Raw genomic sequence first — 21,668 nt, 5'->3', positions numbered from 1 at the left:
GGACACAGTGTAAAGCGCTTTGGTAACCTCTAAGGTTAAAAAAACAATGCGCTATATAAGTGCAGACCATTTACCAGTTTGTGGAAACACTGAAAATGATGTCAGGATTTTGGATTGTTTTATTCAGTTAATAAAAGAACATGACAATGACCTGCTGTGGGGGCATGTTGTCACAAAGGGTCAACGTGTGTTAAATGAACTGTAACATTTCATGTGTACAATGACCATGGAAATGTTTGTAGCCCTTTCTTGTAGGCAAGATTTTAAGCTATGGACCTACAAAGAAATATTCTTTTTTAAATATAAACATATCCTGAGAAATGTGCACTAAAGTGTGACAGCTTGCCCCATCTCCCCTATTCACTGATTCAGATCAGGCATAACAAAATTTGGGACATAAACCCCAATTTATGACAGCCATTTTGTTTGGTGTAGCGTAGATGGGTCATAAATGAATGGGGCAAAATATAAGTGCAGAAAATGCCCCCACAATGATTTTTTTCTGAACTCTATTCCAGGTATACATATTACTGCATGAAACACAATTTAATTGCTCAAAATAATTCATCTTAATAATACCGGTAGATTAAATGGAAGAATTTGACATTAGAAAACACATGCCCTCGTAAAGGTTAAAAATTAAAGTCAAATCCAGTTTGTTCATTAATGGAAATGTTCATTTTTGACACTAGACCATGTTTTGTGTGTAATAGTCAACAAAAACTACATTTTATAAAAAGTGGAGAACAATACATTGTAATGGTTCAAACATGTATTATTTAATTAAGGATGCAAAATCTAGAATGAAAGATCATTTGTACAAAAATAAAAGGTATTTGTAAAGTGCAAACACTGGAATTACATAAAGGCTTAATGGACAATAATGCATGTTTTACATCAGTTACAGTACATCAACAAAATATATATTTTAAATTCAGTACTCAGCTACTCTGTTTTATATATTATATATTTATGGCATTTAGAAGACAATATTATTTAGAACGACTTAAAAAGTGCTTTAGTTTTTCATGTTGTTTTTTTTTTTTTTAAGAATTAACAGACCTATTTCATGCCTATTATATTTGACATGTTTAGTTCTTGTAGTCAGTTAGTCCTGGTCACACTTTATCCATTAACCTCCTCGGAGACGCAGAGTCATGTGAATGGTGCTTCCAGATGTGATGTTGTACTCCAGTAGCTTCATGCCAGACTCCAGTTGTCTCCCGTTGTAAATCAGTCTCTGCTGATCCACAGGGACACTTTCTTTGTTGTAGATCTTTTGCTGGAGCTGATCTACGGTTTCATTGACGTCGACATCGTATGTTTTTGTTTGGCCCTTCTCGTTCTTGACGAACACCTGAAGAGGAAGGATGAGGAGCATCACCGCGGACCCCGAGTGCAAACCGTAACTACTGAGTGTTCTGGAATCGTCATCAAGGCTGATTCGGTGTCCGTTATTTGCAGAAAGTTTCTGCTGTGAAGGTGGCACACTGAAGTCCCGTGAAATGAGCTGCTTCAGTTCACCAACTGTGGTGTTGTAGCCCACAGACAGAGATTTCGTTTCTCCATTAAATCCCTTTATTATTAGATCCATCACGAGCCTGTCAACATTTGATAAAAAAAAATAAAAATAATCATTAGTATACGATGGTAACTACATTAATATAGATTATTGTGCAATATTTCTCTATGCATTCTGCGACTTACCGAGCTGTTCAAACCTTCCGCTGATTGCTTTTCTATCTCGAATAGGACTTGTAATTATGAAGTTACTCCAATTGATGTGTGATGTTGTTTGGGGTGGAGTCATTATTTATACGGCATGAATTTGTGCCCCACCTGTTTCGTTTTCGAAGACTCACTCGCTAACTTTCGGTTTCCTTTCTGCAATTAATCGCTGATGTAATTCATGAGAAATCATCGCTCAGCAGAATGCACAACACAAGTATCTGGTTAACTCACAATACTGTACATATTTCGACAAACCATGCATTCAATTAAACAAAAATTAATGTTTGTGTTTGTGTAGCACAGAGGTTTTCATCTTTTCAAGATATGATGATATTCATGTGAGGGACACCCTTCCAAAATAGTTTTATATTGTGATGTTGCCTAAAAATACCCACTTTTACAGTGTGAGATAATTAGATAGTAGACTATGATATTATAAAACTGACATGTTAGTGAAAACATATAATTGGCTTTTATATTGGCATTGTACTAAAGCAAAAACAATACTTTTGAGAAATTAACACTTCTGATGAAACAAAAATGTTACTGTTTGGCCATAATGAAAATCATTATGTTTGGAGAAAAAAGGGTGAGGCTTGCAAGCCAAAGGGTGCTTTGCTGCAGGAGGGACTGGTGCACTACACAAAATAGATGGCAAGGAAAAATGAGAAAGGAAAAATAAATGTATATATTGAAGCAATATCTCAAGACGTCCGTCATGAAATTATAGCTTGGCCACAAATGGGTCTTCCAAATAGTCAATGACCCCAAGCATACCTACAAAGATGTGGTAAAATGGCTTAAGGACAACAAAGTCAATGTATTGGAGTGGCCATCACAAAGCCCTGATATCAGTCCAACAGAAAATTTGTGGGCAGAACTGAAAAAGCATGTGCGTGCAAGGAGGCCTACAAACCTGACTTAATTACACCAGTTCTGTCTGGAGGAATGGGCCAAAAATCCAGCAACTTATTGTGAGAATCTTGTGGGAGGATATACCCAAAATGTTTGATCCATGTTAAACAATTTAAAGGCAATGCTACCAAATACTAACAAAGATACGTCAATTTCTGACCCACTGGGAATGTGATTAAAGGAATAAAAGCTGAAATAAATAATTCACTACTATTATTCTGACATTTCACATTCTTAAAATAAAGTAGAGATCCTAGCTGACCTAAGACAGGGAATGTTTTCTATGATTAAAAGTCAGGAATTGTGAAAAACTGAGTTTAAATGTATTTGGCTAAGGTGTATGTAAACTTCTGACTTCAACTGTATATAAAAAAATTTACATGAAAGGATTGAGGGAATTTCCCATAATCACGTTATTATATAAGTAGATGAAGCAACCCCAAGTCATAAAGTATAACCAATATTTTCAGTGTACATTAACATAACAGCTGTATATATATATATAGGTATTACCAGTTTAAATTTACTCTCAACCTGGATCATCAGACCAACTATTAAAGATAGTTAGTAAAAAAAAGCAAAGATCCAGATAGCACAAGTAAACTCTGAGATGTCTGTTTAAGAGCATTTCATGTTGAAAGCATATCTTTAAAAGATCAGATTTACATACAGTACATTCTATAAACGTTTTAAAGACATCTTCTGAACGTCCTTTTGACATCAGAGATTAAACGTCTTATAGACATACTGCAGATGAGCAAACAACCTTAATACATCTAGATATAAACACACATATCAAATAAGCATCTGTACCCCATGGGCCATGTACACCCAGCTGTGTAATGTACTTGTGCAATCGAGTTAATCCTTTTTTTTTTTTACTTGTAAAAAGTTATTGTCTTGCAGATTTAAATTCTGTAGTCAAAATAGCTCACCTATTTCTTTAAAATAGGTTTGGGACATAAGTAACACTCCAAACATATCTGAAAAGGTGAAATAAATATTTATTGAAACTAAAGTCAGTCAGAAAGATGTATCAGTCAAAATTCAGATTGCTCAAGCATAGCAGATATCTCTTCTCTCTTTGGCAGTGGGATGTTTCCTGTGTTAAAAAGGAGGAATTGATTATTAAATACTATTAGTAATAGTATTACTAATAGTTAGACATTTTTAGATTAATTAATCAAAATGTAAGCTTATTTATATTTTCAGAAATCCCAATTCTTCCATATCTGATTAAAAGATTAAAATCATATAAATCAATAATAAAAAACAATAAACAATAATCAATGTTGTTAGTATGATAAATGTGTTCTTGTGTCTTTTTCGAAATAAAAAGGTTTTTAGTTTCTTACCTGGAGGTGCAACAAAGTACTCCTCTACTGAACTTTTGGCCAGCTGGAGCAGTTCCTCTGCACATTTACCCTCAGTTACAGAATCATCTCTCAAGTACAGGGCTCTGAACACAACAGGAGCACAACAATTAAGTTGCAAAAATTGACATGTTGACTTAATGCTGAACTGGAGTGGGGTTGCCTTTCAAGATGTTACATTTGGCCAATGTACAGTCATTGGGAAAGCCTGTGCAAAGTGTATACTAAAGATTGTACTTCTATATATTTTTTTTTTAAACAAAAAACAAGAGACGACAAAATCAAGGTTCTTAATTTAGCGGAATCATTATTTCACCCCTCTTTTGATTGCAAGTCACATCTATACCCCCTAGCACACCACAAGGTTTATTTGACTTTTTCTGACCAGAACTCTTCAATTAAGGTTAAGAATACAGAAGTAGAAAGGTTTGGTCTCACCTGTCCTCTAGAACAGAGTCCATTGGTTCTACCCCATTTGTATTAACTACATGAAGTTGATCAGCAAATCTAATGGCTTTCTCCAGACAGTCCACCCCTTCTTTACTGCCAAAGTCAACAAGGGCTAATCTTTCCAACTTGTCCAACAAGTCTGGTGAGATTTTTGTTGGCTGCAAATAATGGTTATAAAACATTGTTAATCTCTTCAGGAAACAATGAACTCTTGACAACAAATCAAAAAGGTGCAATGCAGGACAATAATTAATAGAACAAATTACTTCAAGTAGTAAATACCCAAAAAATGGCACTGTACAATAGGGCTGAAACGACTAGTCGACATTATCGACAACGTCGACAATAAACAATTGTCGACAAATATGTTCGTTGTCGAATAGTCATTTGATCTAATTTAACGTAACATGAGATCACATTAAACTGTAATGATGGCGCGCGAGAGCAGCACTGCAGTTCGCGCCTGTCTGAAGAGAGGAAGAATTACATAGATGTACTCTAAACTTTCCAAACAGCTTCAGGTGATGTAGTTCGCAAAGTATGAGGGAATTGTAATGCAAAAATACCAAACAAGTAAATATAGAAACACTCTCGTTGTGGAATAAGCGGAAACAAGGTAACACCCAGGCTTTACATCTTAAATGCAGTTATATTTAATGCGTTATATCTTTATTAAAGTTCAAATAATACAAAAGCAGATCGTGTAAATAATTATAAACTCCGAAACTGGCATTTGTCAGTGCGGTGACGGGGAGAGACACATACTGTCTGATACATACTTTGTCGCGAGGACGCTCGTCACTCAAGCGCGAGATTATACCGTATTGCTCGCGACTTATTGAATCATAATATATGTCACTGTGCATTTCTTATCGTGAAGAAAATTGTCAATATGCAGCTTCATTAATAAGAGATTTTTTTTGTGAGTTAATGATGGGTTGAAGTGAACAGAAAGGTGAGAGAGGGAAGTCTTCACCCCATTATACACTGCAACAAAATATGTTTTTGATTTGTTTTTGTTTGGCTTGTTTGCCAATATAAATATATATAATATTAAAAAAAAAACATTTTAAAATATCTAAAAATCCTTTTAAAAAAAGATGCATTCACCTGAGAAGCAGCATATAAGGCATTTAGACTTGCTTTTAGAGAATATATCTTAAATGTAAGTATATTTTGTCTTTACTGCACTCGCAGAAGTATAACAAAGTGAAAAAAATACATTTATATACATTCGCTTAAAGAAAGTCTAAATATAAAGTCTTCTCAAGTAAATGTATCTTGTTTTAAGGATTTTTTTAATGTTACATTTTAAATGTAAAACAAGACACAAACACTTGATAACAATAGGATTTTGTGCAGTGAATTTCTTTACAGAATTAAACTTAATAAAAAGTGTTTTTTTCCCATTAATTCAGTGATTGTCATTTAGAAATATATTTAAAAGTTGATTTTGTCCTCTTTATTGTTAGTAAGCATATTTAATGTAACCTTTTAAATCGGGGCACAAGCAGAATAATCGGTTAAGAGCTAATGATTAATCGTTACAATAATCGCTTCGAAAAATCGTTAGATTAATCAATTATCAAAATAATCAGACAGCCCGACTGTACAAGCAACACTTGTTGTTAAAGACTATGGTGTTGCTCTGTTTGCTGCATCCCCCACTGTGAGGTTCAAGAACTCCTGTACAGAATGAGCAACAAAGAACATCTTTATGTGGGGTAGTTATCATGCTCCACAACTAAAACAACACAGACACATAGATGCTAGCCATCACACTCTTTACCCCAGTGAACATTCCTTTTTTTTTTTTAATCTGTTTCTGTATAGACACATATGATAAAGGTCTGAACTACAAAAATGTATTAAACATTTTTAACAATAATTTGTATGGAAAACGTCACAGTTCAATGAGAAGCAAAGGTGTTGTCACTCTATGGGATACATCACTATGGGAACCTGCCATTAAGGGAATATTCTGGGTTCAATACAAGTTAAGCTCAATCAACAGCATATGTGGCATAATGATGTGGCAAAAATGTCACACTTCCCCTTTTCTTAAAAAAAAAAAAAAAAGATTTAGATTACAGTGAGGCACTTACAATGGAAGATAATGGGGCCTATCTTTTGAGGGTTTATAGACAAGCTTATAATTAAAACTATTGTATTATTTGAGCTGCACTACACAACTCTCTAGCGACATCTGTGGTTGAAACATAAAATTGCAAGCAATATGCGAAAGAATACATGACGTCAGTCGTGTTTTGGCGCTGCTCTTCAGAAGGATGAATCTCCCAATTTGAGCAAGAGACATAATGTGCTATTTTATGTTGACATTATGTTATACAATGAAACATTTGTAAACGGAAAATGTCCTTTCTTTGATGACGATAAACAACACTCTTATTTACATATTTCATTGAATTTTACATATAAATCGCATTTCTGACACTACACTCAAACAGCACTTATAAAAAGAGAACAGGGGACTCTCCTCAGCCACCACCAGAATATCGTAATACGTTCTTTCAAGTGATTCATCCATTATTAATGTTTGAATTGCACTACAATTTTCAATTTAAGAGGTTAATAAACTCGTGATATGGCTGATCCGAGTTCAATAGAAGATGAAAATATTATTTTTTATACTATATTGGCCAGCCTCAGTTACTACAATAGCATGTCTGTCTAAATTTTAATAAACGTGGAATTTTCCCTTAACCTACTAAATATCGCATTTTTAGCAAAATTTAAACATCGGGGGAAATTTGAATTACAAATTCACGAAACAGGTAACAAAATTTCAACTATTGGTTTGGGCAACAGAAAGTGTAATTCATTAATTTTATAAATTTACAACACACGTTACAGCTTGCCTCAATAAAAATGTGACAAACTGCCCCGACCTGACACTGGTAAAAAAAATAAAAATACCCTTGTCCTGAGAACAGCACCTTTGGGGTAAAAATCTACATTCACTGTATGGAAGTGTAGTTTTTTTGTGTTCACTTGTTTACGCAATATCTTTTAACAACAACAACATAATGATACTGGAATTTTAGTTTGGAGGGCAGAATTCACACACAAAATAAACATTCTAATCCAAGTATGCTAAGGCAGTTTTGAACTCAAAAGGTTCAAGTAACCGACATAAACAGACAACTAGCCCCGGGGTTCCCTACTTTATCCCACCGCATATATAAAACAGAATTTAAAGATATTACCGATGGAAGTTGGCTTTCAACTATGGGCCTCCATGCAGGCGCCTGAGGAACCTGAGAAGTAACAAGATGCAAATTCATCCACACATTACAGAGACACTTCAGAAGTTACATATTTACCCATTTCTCTTTAAATTCGGCGAATGAATCACAAGTACCTTGGAATCCCAAACAGAGTTACTTGATTCCCGTGTATAAGTCCAGAGGTACCAGGATGTTCTGCTGGCCGGTCTGTGCGCGCCTAGTGTGAGCCGCTCCAGTACTTTACACCGAGGATGCAAAGGCCGCAGCCCCTTTGAAGCCCGTGCTGCACATTTACACAACGTGCATAACATTTTACAGTGGCCTTCTGTCAAAAAATCTGTCAAGTGTTGTGCGCGCGGAGTTATATGAACACGTAATTATGAGGTCGTCTTTCTTGTAAAGGACTCTTCAGACACCTGACCAAAGAAGGAAAGAGAAAAAAAACCCAAAACAAAAAAGTTGTTACGTATGTGTTTAGAGAGAGCTGGTGAAGATTTCCCTCAGAGCCCGGATAGCTCAGTCGGTAGAGCATCAGACTTTTAATCTGAGGGTCCAGGGTTCAAGTCCCTGTTCGGGCGAAATTTTTTTTTTTTTTTTAAGACGCTCTTTTGGCATATCTGCTAACATGGGCCAAATTAAGAAGCAAATAAGCACAGACAAATCCACGAAAGCGTGAATATATTGGTTCGACAGAAAAACTATGTTTTGACAGTATCAGTTTTCAAAAACGTGATGTAAGGATACGTAATATTTGCAGCCAATGTTGAACAGTACAATGATTCAAATACTATTGCATTCTATTATAATACAATGTATAATAATAATAATAATAATAACATTAAAACAACTAAACAACATTATATTATTGTTTATGGCATGTATGGACAAAATCCCCACAATTTTGCAATTATTTTGAACCATCACTACAGAAGCAAGAATTTGATAGGAGTTGCTGGAAAAATAAGAATAATTCCATTTTATTTTTTTACAAGTACATTTACCATTTAATATAGATTTTATTTCAACACTTTTTGTAGTAATTGGCCACAGTGTAGCAAGAGGGTTTACACAAAAAAGCAAAGACAAAATGCAAACATTCAGATATAAAATAAATAAGTTAAAACAACACATACAAATTATAAATGAGTTTTTACACATTTTAGTACACATTTTGCTCTTATGATTAAATTCACAAGCTGCAATGCAGGACAATGATAAAGCATTGCTCATATCTGACAATATGAATTACTTCAAATCCTTAAAATATATGTGATGTCTTTCAGTGTCAGGAATACACTTATTCAATTAGTGTGCATAGTTTACTTGATTTGCTTTACTTTGCGTGGCTACATAGTCATTTTAGTCTTACATTACTGATTAGACATGTGAAAAAGATGCTTAAGATCTGATACACATTGTGATTGCACCTCTTTGTGGTTATGCCTGATCAACTACAGGTTTCAGTTCAGTGGTTTTACTAGTTTGATCCTAAGATCAATACTTCACTATGAATACATTAATAATGTACTAAGATAAAAGCTTGCTAATGCAAAACATGTGAACAAAGCTACAGTAGAGGATAGTGTAGTTGGCGGATGAAGAAACACAATATACATTTAACAGATCAATTCATTCAAAGATTAAAAATTAATCAACAGCACTGATGATTTTAATTTCTTTGTGTTAATGTCCATGAAAGCAATTGACACCAAAGTTATTAATATAGATTCTCTCTATATAATAAATATAGCATGTACTTTTTTGTACAGTCCACAAACAGCAGGAATACATTGAGCAGAAAAGGCCTTGTGGTAGTGATTGTAAACACTGGCAAAATAGACAATCAACTGAGTATTCTCTTTAATTTCTTTTTTCTAGAGTGGTCCCGGTCCACACGCACACACTTAGATTTAAACATAAATCTGAAAAAATAAATATAAATCCTGGAATTCATAAAGTGATTCATATATGTGGCTGAAAGCAAGACACCATTGCAGTGAAACACAGTACTGAGGCAAAAACATTACAAAGCAGATGAAAAACACCTGACATATTTTTCTCTGATCTAATTCTGAAACCTACAGACATTCCTTGGTTTTCTTCAATATATACCGTTAGATACAATAACCTGATCTGATTTAGTGAAACAACTCACGGTAAAGACAGCAGGTTATAGAAACACGTGCGAAAGCCAGAAGACTTGAGCACATCGACCTCTACTGCTACAGTTGTACAGTGCACAGAAAAGTCTGGATAACTAATAAATGGCACATGAGAATACAGAATACTACTTCAGTGTACAGGTCGTACATGGGTCTAACGGTTAAACGCACCAACAGCAGAGTTAAATTCTGTGTCGTCATCTATGCTCCATATCAGCATCTACTTATTCATAACATTTTATGTACCATGACTAACGTTCTGTAAAACCTGATAAGAGAGCCAGATGACTCTATAAAAGAATTGCACACCAGTTGATTCCAGGTAGATAAGGATGCTTGTCATTGGAAATGTTACGCTACCTCCCCCATATACTTTTAGCTCATTATGCTCTGGCCAAATGTTCCCCAATGTTTTGTAGCAAGGGTTAATGGGATATTTTGTTGAACATGAGTTACAGAGATGAGAGGTTTTGGTGTTACTTGTTCTCTATAAGCGTCTGCACTTTGCACACCAGGTCTCGAGCCAGAGTCATAATCTGCTTGATATTGTGATGCTCAGCCATTTCTGGAAGACAATGACATAATAAAGGTCATAATGATGCATTAAATTAAAACTTGTACTCTATGCCAGTGGTTCTTATCTGGTGGTTCGCAGTGTTGGGTAGATTACGTCTAAACTGTAATCTGGTTCTGATAACAGATTACACACCAAAACAGTAAAGTAATGTTTTAGACTACACTTTTTAGGTTATCTAATCAGATTACTTTTGGATCACTTGTTGGCTTGACAAAAACCCAAAACATAGGCCAAAACTACCAATAACTCCTAGAGCTTTCAAGTTACATCCACAGAATGTGGTACAGACATTCAGACTGTTCTGATCAGACTTTCGTGTTTACTTTATCTGACGTTCAACGTGCCAAAAATCTTTTTTTTTACACTCCTTTAATAAAACAGTAGCAAACATTTTTTTGTCAGTGTCAGTCCCCCCACCCCCCTATTGTGACTATTTGACTAATAGTTGATGTAACGGGTATGTAATCTATAAAAAGTAACTGTAATCTGATTATACAAATTTTCAAATGTCATATTTTCAAATGTTATATGGTAATCTAATTAAAGTACTTGATTTTTTAACATGATAAAGTAATCCAGATTACATGTAGTCCATTACTACCCAACACTGGTGTGTCAGACGTAAATGTCTCTGCAGAATAATAATAGGGTTTTCTCAATCTGTGGGTGTTTTCATTTCGGATTGGCGTTTTTCAACTATCCAATGAAAGTAAGGAATCACGGTGTAGTAATCAGTGGGCATTTCCAAACCAGGATGGGTGTTTCTGAACTATCCAATGAAAGTAGGGAATCTCAGTGTAGTATTAAAATCATGTAAAGCGGTTGAAAAAGCCCACTTATTGGAAAACGCCTATTTTTGTTCTGCAGAGACACAAGTCTTGTGTGTCACGACCCAAAAATGGGTTGCAGGTCTTTTCTTTTGGTCGTAGACAGCAGTGATAAAACAATACTTAATGCAAAACATTTTTATTCAACTAGCCATATAATTGTTTCATAGTTGCGGTTGCAACATAAGTAGGCTTTTCAACTTCTAAAATGGAGGCGAAAATGCTTCCGATATCTTTTATTGCTTATGTCAAAGGCTGTGTGTCCAGTTAAACTCTACACTATTTTTGTGCAAAGTTACTTGGTAGAAGCTAGCCAAATTAAGAAGATGTCAAGATGGACAGGTTGTGTGGCATGCCACTATCCTCAAAAACCTTTAAACTATTTTTACAGGAGATTTTTAGTTGTTGATAAACTACATTGGTTCTGTGTTGGACCATTAAACAAATCCAGCTCAGAACCACTGTTTTACTGTATATATTAAAACCAAGAAGATGAGGCCTGTTTATATAATAATTTATTTTATTTTACTGTTATTCTTTATATTGCTGTCTTATAAGCTCTGTGCTGCAGCCTTCATGTAGAACTGTTTTGGGATTTAATTAGCTACACCTTCAAAGATGAGAATAAGTATAGTTGGCTTAATGGTCTTCTTTGAGTGATGAACCTGTATACTGTAAATAATAATGAATGCATATTTACCATTGAAAAACTTAATGATGTCTGTGAAGTCCATGTTGTTTTCCAGAATGATGTCTCTGTATATCTCCACCAAAGCGAGAGCAATGAATAGCACAAAATGGCTAGAGGAGACACACTTTGCAGCCCAGGTGGCTTCCCAAACAGCAAACACATCATCGTAAACCAACTCTGAGGATTTAAAATAGGTATGTAAGACAATACAATAGTACATTATTATTTCCTATTTTAGGAAAGGCCATAGGCCTATTTCTCAATTGTAATGATAAAAAGACCCAAAACACCATCTGAGGGAATCATGTTTCAGAACTCATAACAAACTAGGCCGCTGCAACATCTCCAGCAGGTGGAGCTGTCATCTCTGAATTGGTTTATTTCTAAGTAACCTGGCCTTGGGCAGAACCACATATTGTAGGTTTTCATATTATTGAACTCACATGAAATTAAATTCAACTCAGACAAAGTATATAACTATACATGTATATACAGCCTTGTGCTCATAGCTTAATATCCATGTAATATATTTTAAATGGATGAGTCACAATCAGCAAGAGGACATTGTAATTGCTAATTAGAACACTGGACGTTCATTTTATAAACATTGATCAAAACAAGACTTAATCATTGAGAATTAATGGAAGGCATTTTTTTTCTAAGATGTCACATCTCAAATTTAATTATTTGCTAGTTTTCAAAGATGAAAATAATATATATTTTTTTATTTGGTCTTCCAATGTGCCAGAGCAACATTACCTCTTTTAAAGTCAAGGAGAAACCAGCGATAGCAGAAGTAGAAATGGGTGTAGTCTCCATTCTGATGCATCAACTCAAACATCTCTGCATCTAAAATCTAGATACACAAAGAGAGGAAATGAGGGAGAGATCAGTCACATATACATATCTACATTTTTACATTAAAAGGCATATTTTCATACCTGGATAAGAGATCTCATGTTGGCAAAGTGGGTGTCCATGGCACCCCCATGAGGAAAGTTTTGATTCATCCTTTTCATTAGTTCAGAGAAACAACTGAAAGCCATGGCCTCTGAAATATTTATGGAAAAAAGATATGAGAAAAGCAGAATATTTCAAAAACTGCATACTGGTGCTTGCCAGGTCTGTATAAAGAAGTGGCATAAATTATTAGATAGAGAGCAATCTTCCCCACAGACCAACTCACCATCATCTAGAATAACAAGCAGGGGAGCTAGCAAGTCACACATGCCCTGAACATATCCAATTTCAAGGTGCTGCCAGATGTAACTGCAGAATGAGAAAAGGTTTTATATGATGAGATTCCTGCAGCAGTTGCACTGGCAAGTAGTGGCATATGTATGCTACACCAGAACAGCAACAGACTCTTTCCCATTCTCAAGAATTGTGTTTGGCTCATTTGAGCTATGATGGAATGATACATTTAAAAAAATGTTTTAGATTAGAATGATTCAAACAGTGCAGTCCTAATCAAAGTGCAACAATACAGAACTTCAGTATGAATGATTAAATGTACAGTATGTAATCTTTACCAATTACAACCAATGCTATTCAATTTCTAACTTTACTTTCTTCAGCAGGAAGTAACATGAAGGCCCAAAGGGAAAGGTTTTGTTACCTGCACATTATATTGCGTAGTTTCTCCAGGTTAGCAGGTGTGAAGTACCAATAATTTCTGTCGCAGCGCTGAACATCTTTATCTATGCGATGCAGATTTAAAGTGTACATATCCAAAAGCTCTTGCTGCAATTACACAGATGTAATTCAACAGATGTAGACCATGAGTGTCCCATTCAACTTATTATACTATAAAATTTAAAGAAATGTGATCTGCTCCATCATTTTGAGTCACTTTGACTAGAGACACATTTTGAGTTTGATTCAGCCAATATTCAAATGATTATTGGTCGTTGATACATGGCATGTCCATGAGTTTTTTTGTTTTTGTTTTTTGTTATTAACATCAGGATTTTAAGTTAAAATATATATGAATGTATAAGCTAAATTTTATTTCAGGTGCTGAAAATGTACAAATTTGAATCAACATTTTTACACCTTCACTTTTAAATATTGCATTTACATTGTAAAAAAAATGCTTTGTCAAATAACCTATAACTTAACTAACTGGTTATACTTAAATAAATATGATTGACTAAATTACCAAATCTACGTAATTACATTGTAACACCAGAAAAAGTACATCATGTTTAGAGCTAAATTAAGTAAAAATAGAACCTTAAAGGAATAGTTCACACAAAAATGATAATTCTCTCATCATTAACTCTAAAACTACTGCAGATGTCAAGATTTATAGTGAAAAAGGAGTTATATTTTGATTTGTTTCTCACCCAAAATGATCGTATCACTTTAGAAGACATGAATAAAATCACTCGAATATGGATTACCTTTATGCTGCCTTAATGTCCTTTTGGAGCTTGGAAGTTGTGGACCCCCCAAAAAACGTATGCATCCTACAAAAATTATTGTTTATGTTCTACAGAAGAAAGTCATACGAGTTTGAGATTCAAAATGAAGGAGCAGATCACATTCTGTATATTAATATCACAATATTTCTCAGTGACATAGCTTACAGAATAAGTGGTCCCTATTGAAGAAGCAGGAGAGTCATTCTTCTCTGTGTTCACAGCCAACAAATCAAACTGTGGGCAAAGACTCTCCATCTCTGGTTCTTCAGCCAGGGCCGAGTCAGTTCCTTCAAGACAGGGCTTACATTGAGCCCCGTCCAGCCTGAGCTCCAGTGTGGGAACAGCTACCTGCTCACTGGTTGTTCTCTTAAATGGAGTCTTCTCGTCCCAGGCCATTGAAACCTTGGCTGTAGGAATCTCCTCCATTTCAATGGCAGAGGGAGACTCATCTGACTCAGTTCCGGCTTGGGCTTCACACATCTCTTTTGTGCTAAAAGCCTCATGCACCAGTGGGACCACCATCTCTTCAACAGGGGCGTTTCTCTGCATTTCTTTATGTGTGACCCTCTTTTTAACAACCTTCTCTTCTGTTTGCTCTGCAGCCAAGATTTTTGGACTTTCAGATGCTTCTTTTCTGTTTCCTGTTGTTCTTGTTCCTGGTGATTTCAGTGTCTTGTTCGTCAATCTCTCTGATGCCTCCTTGGTGTTCAAAGTCTTCTCCTCTTGCTCATTATCTGGTTTTAATGCACAATTCCTTTGTGTCTCTGTAACATTAGTCATGTCATCTATCCATGTCTCAGAGTCCTTATCTTTGATAGTTTTGTTGGTTTTCACTATAATATCCTCATTGATTTTCTCCAACTCATGTTCTTTTAAAACAGACACCAGCATTTTAGTTGCAACCTTCTCCGCAAGTGCATCAGTTACCTTGGGATCTTTTGTTTCCATGGTTTCCTCTCCAATTGATCTGATATAATTTATTCCCATATGGGACCTTTCAATTCTCTGTGTTTCCTGACTGTCCACTCTTACCTGATTCAAATTCATTGATTCCAGGACCTCAGTTGCTTTGGGACAATCTGACTCAGTTCGCTGCATCAGTGCTTCATTTTCAGATGTCAAAGTTCTCTCTTGAGTATCATCCACTTCCATTTTGGCCATGCCACTGTGAGCTGTTTTCAACCCCTCAGTCTGAACTTCTGCTCTTTCATAGGTACTCTGTGTGGCATTCTTGCTTCCCTCTGATGTACTAGTTGTACCTGTTATGCTTGTCACCACTGCATCCAAATGAGACACTTTGTTAAGATCAATTTGATCATCATCATCATCATTCAATAAAGTAAAAAATAGTGCGTCTGGTAAAATCACTGTCTTTGCTGGTTCAGCGCACAAATAAAGGATTATGTAGATCAGGTCCACAAAATCTGTGCTGAACACAGTTTGCACGGCGCAATTCTGATCTTGGAGGCCAATTCTGAATGCTTCATAGTGGGGGATGTGATACAGCAGATCGCCGATCTGGCACACTCTGCCAGAACTGAACAGCATCACTTCACTACACTCAACTACACTGTGTATATGGATTTATGCCAGATTAAAACACTCTTCTCTATCATTTGAACATTATTTGATAAATTACTCCTGTAAATAACAATGACTTTGTTTAAATAGTCATAATGCAGAGCTATTTTAGCACTGATTATGCTTGCTTAAACTAGATTGCAGGTTGTTAATGAATAAGAAGCAGGTATTTGTGCAAACATACAATGCTCACAAGTGCCCCAACTCTTTAGTGAAGTTTTATTTGTCACATACACAATGGTACACAGGTACAGAGGTTGTGAAATATTTTGTCATAATTGTGCATTTATTTATAAAAATGATATGTTAATAAAGAATTTAGATTAGACATCCACTAGGCTGAGCTCCAGCTACAGATCACTCTTTCCTGGAGGCTCCGAATGATTCCCTTTGTTTCCAATCTGATGTCTGGGTTTTTTCTCAATCCCGACATTCCTTTTCTTTGCAAAGGGATTCTGTTCTTGGGGCTCTTGCTGAACCTGGGAGGGACCCTTATGGTCATTCCGTTGGTTTCTCCAACCCCCCTGTGGGTGTTTAGGCAAGCATTTTTGGGGCTGCTGCTTAAGTCTGCCCTAAGACTTGATATCTAGGACTCATCTTCTTGTTTATCAGTCGGACGCACAACTTTTTGCCAAGTTATCTGGGCTATTTTTCTAATCTCCAGCATAGATTATTATTAATCTCCAGCATAGCAGCAAAATGCATATAAATAGTGCAAGATCCACAGTGTGTAAGTGGTACTGTATGTGAATGATAAACGGCACATTCAATGTGCCAGAATGATTGTGTAAAAACAGCATTTCACGCCCTGTTCTCCACAGGTTTGGTCTTACCTTTCCCATATATCTTTTCTTCCTCTCCAGTTGAAGTGTCTGTATTTGATTTATCGGTGGTAGGATTGAGTTTGGTAGGGCTCTGTGCTGTCGAGGGCTGCTGTGGTTGGGCTTTGAGGTTTGGCTCATGTACCCCACTATCCTCTGTGCTTAAGGAATCTGACTGACCAGAAGTAACTGAGAAGTTTCTTGAAGTGGGGTGACCAGAGTCTGGAGAACTGGTGCCATTTTGGAGTGCTCCAACAGAGATTTTGTGAACCTGTTTGATGTCGTCACACTTGGGCTCTGTTTCAATCTGGTCGACCTCTTCAACTGACTCAAAGACCTGAAAGAACAAGCCAAAGGGAAGCACACTACTCCAGGGGAAAGAGTTTTGGGAAGTGAAGGACTACCAGGATAGAGTGTGTGGGTGTGGAATATTAGTCAAGAGGGGGTGCTATTTGAATCCCATGTCATTTGAAAGTGTTTAAAGGAAATGTCTATAAAACACAAAGATTTGTGCACTGCCACAAAATTAGACTGCAGTTTACCTGAGTACTGCCGCTAGAGTCACTCTGCAGTCTGGAATCACTTAGTCTGCCTGAACTACAGCTCTGTGAGGACTGAAAGACAAACACAACTCAACTTTTCTTGTTAGTTCACACAAAAATAAAAATTCCGTCATCATTTACTCACCCTTAAAATGAGACGTTAGGCTGAACGTTAGGAACTGACAGTCTCCTTCACCATTCACTTTCATTGTATCAATGAACGATGTAATGAAAGTGAATGGTGACTGAGGCTAAAATGCTACCTAACATCTCCTTTTTTGTTCCATGGAAGAAACAAATGTATACAGATTTTGAACAAAATGATTTGGTGAGTAAGAGGGACATGCACAGACATTTTGAGGGACAGGGGCTCTAAACCTTTTTGAAGGCCAATCGCTTCAAAATTCTCCATAGACCTGGGGATGAGGGTTGGGGGATGGTTGGATTGCTCGAGGGGGTGCACAATCCCTGACGGACTGGGTGGGTGCACGACTTCAATGTTTTTTGCTATAGTTATTTTTTTAGCCTTAGAACATTCTTTGTATTTATGGATTACACTGAGGTTTGCTCTATAACAAAAATAAATACAAATACTGTTGTTATGTTAATTATTGAGCCAACATGAATAATTAATAATATTATATCTGACTTTACGCAAACTAACACAAACAAATGGTAAATAGACTGCTGATTATGTGTAATACGTAATAGATTTGCACATCATCACAGGACCATTTACTGAACCAATAATTAAACTACAAATAAAATAATCTAGTATAAAGCCAGATAAGTCAAAATAGATAAATTAAAAACTTAATGGCATGTAACATTATTACAAAAAATGATTGTAAGTAAATCCGCAGTACAGTATCACCTTTTCAAGTATATTCTGGAAATATTCCACAACATGTATAATACTGTATATCGTAATTGGGGAAGGACAGAACAACAATTAACTTGCAATTATGAATGAGGCAGAAAACAGAACTAAATATTTTTAATTTAAAGTGCGGTTTTGTTTCCTCATAAGTGCCCCGTGTCTATTGCGAGAGTGCGTGTGTAATCTGAGACAGCCTCTGTAACACATTGGGTATTATTAGTCATTATAATTTATTATTAAATTCCATAATTGATGTATCGAAGTTTCAGCATAATATTGATGCATTTTTACACCCCTACATACTATTATTAAGCATAAAAAACTTAGGTGTGTAAGCATTCATTTGGTTGGCATTTTAGGGGCACCTCAGCAAAAGTGCAGGAGCTGGAGCCCTTAGAGCAGGGGTGGGGAACCTTTTTTCCATTAAGGGCCATTTACATTTACATTTACGCATTTGGCAGATGCTTTTATCCAAAGCGACTTACAGTGCACTTATTACAGGGACAATCCCCCCGGAGCAACCTGGAGTTAAGTGCCTTGCTCAAGGGAACAATGGTGGTGGCCATGGAGATAGAACCAGTGACCTTCTGATTAACCATTATGTGCTTTAGCCCACTACACCACCACCTAAATTTGAGTATTTACGAAAATACAATTGCTTGCAATTTCTGATTGTGGGTTGAAATTAATATATGCATTCCATTACGTGCTAACACACCAAAAACACTAAAAGGTTTGTCTATTATACAATAGTGTTGTTCAGTGGCAGGCTGTGCATTAAAAGTCTAGACCTTCAGTGTGAATCATGCCATTTAAAAAACACAGTTTCACAATGAATAAGACACCCTATGCCTTTGGTCATCCTACATTATGTCGCAGCTAATGTATAACACCAATTGACAGTTTAAAAACACGTCCACGCACGAAAGCCAGAACTTGAAAGGACACTTAATTATCAAGCAAGCCTAATTTGAACTGCAGCATGACTGTTTTGTGAAATGAACGTCTCCAGAACAGACATACAAAAATCATAATTTTTCATATGACTCTACCAAGGAGGTCTATAATACCTGGAAAACTCTAATCTAATAATATCTGATAATAAAAATCTAATAAAAGGTTGCTTGCAATAACATTTTGTTTCATCGGGATACAAGGTTATGCTGCATTCCATTTGAATTTGGGACATTCATACTTGATATCTCCTACCATAATTGCATTCCATTCCCCAATATTTGGAAGATAACGTTTAAGGAAACAAAACTGCAATGCTCCCGTTAGCTTAGCAGGGGTTTGACTCTCATTAGAAATGCCTCCTAGCAACCCAACTGATAAACAATGTGGCATCGCTAGCATTTGTGCTATACATAATTTTTTTTTTTTTGGCAAGTTAGGCCAGCAGAGAAGGCTTTGCTGGCCCTGTTGTTATCTTTTCAAATAATTTGTAAACATTATTTGTAAGGAATTTTTTTTCAGGTTAATTGAATCAAGGCCATTTTTTGCTTTTCAAATTCATTCTCAAATGGCCTCACGGGCCAGGTAAAATGGTCTTGCGGGCCTTATACGGACCTGAGACCTGACGTTCCCCACCCCTTCTGCATGTGCTAGGTGAGTAAATTGCAGAATTTTTATTTTTGGGATTTAACTACACAATGCAACAAAAAACTTTGGTCTGGTGACTCTAAAGATAATTTCGAAATATGAGTGACATACTAGCAGCTTCAATGCCTGCCTAGCCTAAGAATTCCTGGTTCTGGACTCACCTCATTACTGATGGTGGAGTCCAGGTGCATTATTCTCTGCATGGTGCTGTCTATACTTGCCCCAGATGAACACTTAGCTAAAGCCACGGCGTGCTGTTCTTTCTCTCTCTGCCTGACAATGGCCTCACACCCAAGCCATTCGCTCATGGTCTGCTCATAGCACGCTCGCATCTGTTCATCCACCTGTGAAGGTCAGAGATTGAGATTATTTTAAAATGAAAGCCATTCCATAATAATGGAAGAAGAGCTTTGCTTCACAGACCATCTGAAATCCAAATACCCTTAGACAATTGATTTGGAAAGCAGCAGATGAAAATTCAAACTGTCAGATATAACGCAAACCAATTAGTTAGATGTTGTGCTAGCTTTATTCCTTTAAGCCTTGTCAATCATTACAAAGCTAACAGAGAACAAACATTAAATTGTTTGAAGATCCTTTAAACTAAAATAGAGACTAACCTCCTTTCTTTCTTCCTCAGACATTCCAAATTGGTAATGGCCCAGCAGGAAGGGCCAGACCTCCTTGCGCAAAGAAGGCTCAACCCCTCCAAAATAAACAAGCCGCAACAACTCCTTCTCTTCAAAGGTCTGCAAGAGACAGAGCAATTACACATTGACCACAAAACTATTACATGTACCATTACGCATAGGTGTAAAAAAGTTTTCTGTTCATGTTACAGTTCTTAAATTAAAGTTCGGGAGGAGCTTGCTCATCTAATCTCATCTCAAAATGTACATCTTACCTCACTCTAGCAACAGTCTTTCTGGAAACCCTCCACATCTCTTATCAAATATAAAAAATATAATAATTTTAGATAATTCTTTTTAGATAATTTATTTAATTTTTTTAATTTTTTTTGAGAAGCAAAATTACACAAGATCTTAAACTGTATACAAAATTGTGAGGCATTTGCTTGAGTTTTCTTCTCCAACTCCATTAGCAAATAAGTATAAACCTACAGTTTGTTAGATTTCTTTGAAAAGAAGACTTAATGTCTTGCTTCTCAAGTACATGCATCTTGTTTTTAGAGATGTTTAGATATTTTTACTGAAAAACAGGACAAAATACGGAGTAAGAAAATTATTTTATTTTATGCAACGTAGAGCACACTGGAAGGTTTAACAGAGCAATTTAGTGAAATCAAGTGTTTTTGTATTAATTTTACATTGATTTTCACCCTTTAGAATGCTTAGAAAATTATGTTTTACATCAAGAAACCACTCTGGGACTGAAGCTCTGAGCATTAGTCATCCAAACATATTGTTTATGTGACGAGAATGAGAGAACTGTGATTAGGGACAAATTAATATGAATGAGTGTCTGGCAGAGACACTCATTTAAATGTGGCTGCATCGGAGTCCTGGCGGACTGTGTGTGAGTGTGTGCCTTTGCTTACACTGCAATCTTGAAGGAACTTGTGCCACACTTCTGTTGTAAGGCCTCTGTGAGCGTCACTAGGCACATCTGGTTCCACAATAGCATGATTGACAAGGCCAGACAGGTGAGTGCGTACTGTGGACAAGTGACGGCAATATGCCAGCCCTGGGAAAGAAAAAGATGAGTGTGGTTGGTTGAGTAAGAGACACATTTGACTCTATAAAGATCACTATTTTATGGAAAAAGATGGGGCTGAAATTCATAATTTTATGTGTGACTATAGATGTGAATTTGGAGAATACA

The 21,668-nt window shown here is 36.1% G+C and overlaps 3 protein-coding genes and 1 non-coding gene across 8 annotated transcripts in view; 1 reads left to right on the top strand and 3 right to left on the bottom strand.

Moving 5' to 3' along the window:
• LOC127635749 (polyubiquitin-like) overlaps positions 1–2,656 on the bottom strand; it is a 33,118-nt gene extending 30,462 nt beyond the window's left edge. Inside the window, exons 1-2 of one of the 3 annotated variants that reach the window (XR_007969519.1) lie at positions 1,708–1,768; positions 1,063–1,601 (exon numbers count right to left, since the gene is read on the bottom strand). The gene's annotated coding sequence lies outside the window, so the exon portion shown is untranslated. Of the gene's footprint in view, positions 1–1,062; positions 1,602–1,707; positions 1,769–1,839 lie in introns of those variants that run through there. The other 2 variants (XR_007969518.1, XM_052115983.1) reach the window with 2 other exon arrangements.
• Positions 2,657–3,629: 973 nt separating this feature from the next.
• On the bottom strand, positions 3,630–8,160 carry LOC127635738 (glutamyl-tRNA(Gln) amidotransferase subunit C, mitochondrial-like). The gene is made up of 5 exons (XM_052115973.1): positions 7,852–8,160; positions 7,697–7,747; positions 4,458–4,627; positions 4,002–4,105; positions 3,630–3,748 (listed from the first exon to the last, which is right to left on the bottom strand). The coding sequence occupies exons 1-5, from the start codon at positions 8,026–8,028 to the stop codon at positions 3,687–3,689; spliced, it is 564 nt and encodes a 187-aa protein (XP_051971933.1). The 5' UTR covers positions 8,029–8,160; the 3' UTR covers positions 3,630–3,686.
• A 62-nt stretch (positions 8,161–8,222) lies between these two features.
• On the top strand, positions 8,223–8,295 carry trnak-uuu (transfer RNA lysine (anticodon UUU)). Its single transcript has one exon. It is a non-coding gene; the product is annotated as a tRNA-Lys (tRNA).
• A 383-nt stretch (positions 8,296–8,678) lies between these two features.
• The window catches only part of LOC127635690 (small G protein signaling modulator 1-like), a 50,389-nt gene continuing 37,399 nt past the window's right edge, over positions 8,679–21,668 (bottom strand). For all 3 annotated transcript variants that reach the window (XM_052115904.1, XM_052115921.1, XM_052115913.1), the window contains 12 exons: positions 21,385–21,530; positions 20,447–20,575; positions 19,988–20,170; positions 17,345–17,416; positions 16,815–17,139; positions 14,566–15,677; positions 13,593–13,717; positions 13,161–13,243; positions 12,916–13,025; positions 12,734–12,830; positions 11,984–12,151; positions 8,679–10,444 (listed from right to left, as the gene is read on the bottom strand). In XM_052115904.1, the coding sequence (XP_051971864.1) occupies positions 10,356–10,444; positions 11,984–12,151; positions 12,734–12,830; positions 12,916–13,025; positions 13,161–13,243; positions 13,593–13,717; positions 14,566–15,677; positions 16,815–17,139; positions 17,345–17,416; positions 19,988–20,170; positions 20,447–20,575; positions 21,385–21,530 (2,639 nt within the window). In that variant the 3' untranslated portion in view covers positions 8,679–10,355. The remainder of the gene's footprint in view (positions 10,445–11,983; positions 12,152–12,733; positions 12,831–12,915; positions 13,026–13,160; positions 13,244–13,592; positions 13,718–14,565; positions 15,678–16,814; positions 17,140–17,344; positions 17,417–19,987; positions 20,171–20,446; positions 20,576–21,384; positions 21,531–21,668) is intronic.

Source organism: Xyrauchen texanus, chromosome 4 (assembly GCF_025860055.1).
Source record: "Xyrauchen texanus isolate HMW12.3.18 chromosome 4, RBS_HiC_50CHRs, whole genome shotgun sequence".
Classification (NCBI taxonomy): Eukaryota; Metazoa; Chordata; class Actinopteri; order Cypriniformes; family Catostomidae; genus Xyrauchen; species Xyrauchen texanus.
Note: the sequence above shows the minus strand (reverse complement) of the source record. Positions and strands in the feature narration are given on the sequence as shown.

What these genes read in the sequence shown, in the direction of transcription:
- LOC127635738 (XM_052115973.1), bottom strand. Translation starts at nt 8,028, where the DNA reads ATGTTATGCACGTTGTGTAAATGTGCAGCACGGGCTTCAAAGGGGCTG. An exon ending in ACTCTGTTTGGGATTCCAAG is followed by an intron (nt 7,748 to 7,851) that starts GTACTTGTGATT and finishes GTTACTTCTCAG; the next exon opens with GTTCCTCAGGCGCCTGCATG. An exon ending in GTACTTTGTTGCACCTCCAG is followed by an intron (nt 3,749 to 4,001) that starts GTAAGAAACTAA and finishes TTTTTAACACAG; the next exon opens with GAAACATCCCACTGCCAAAG.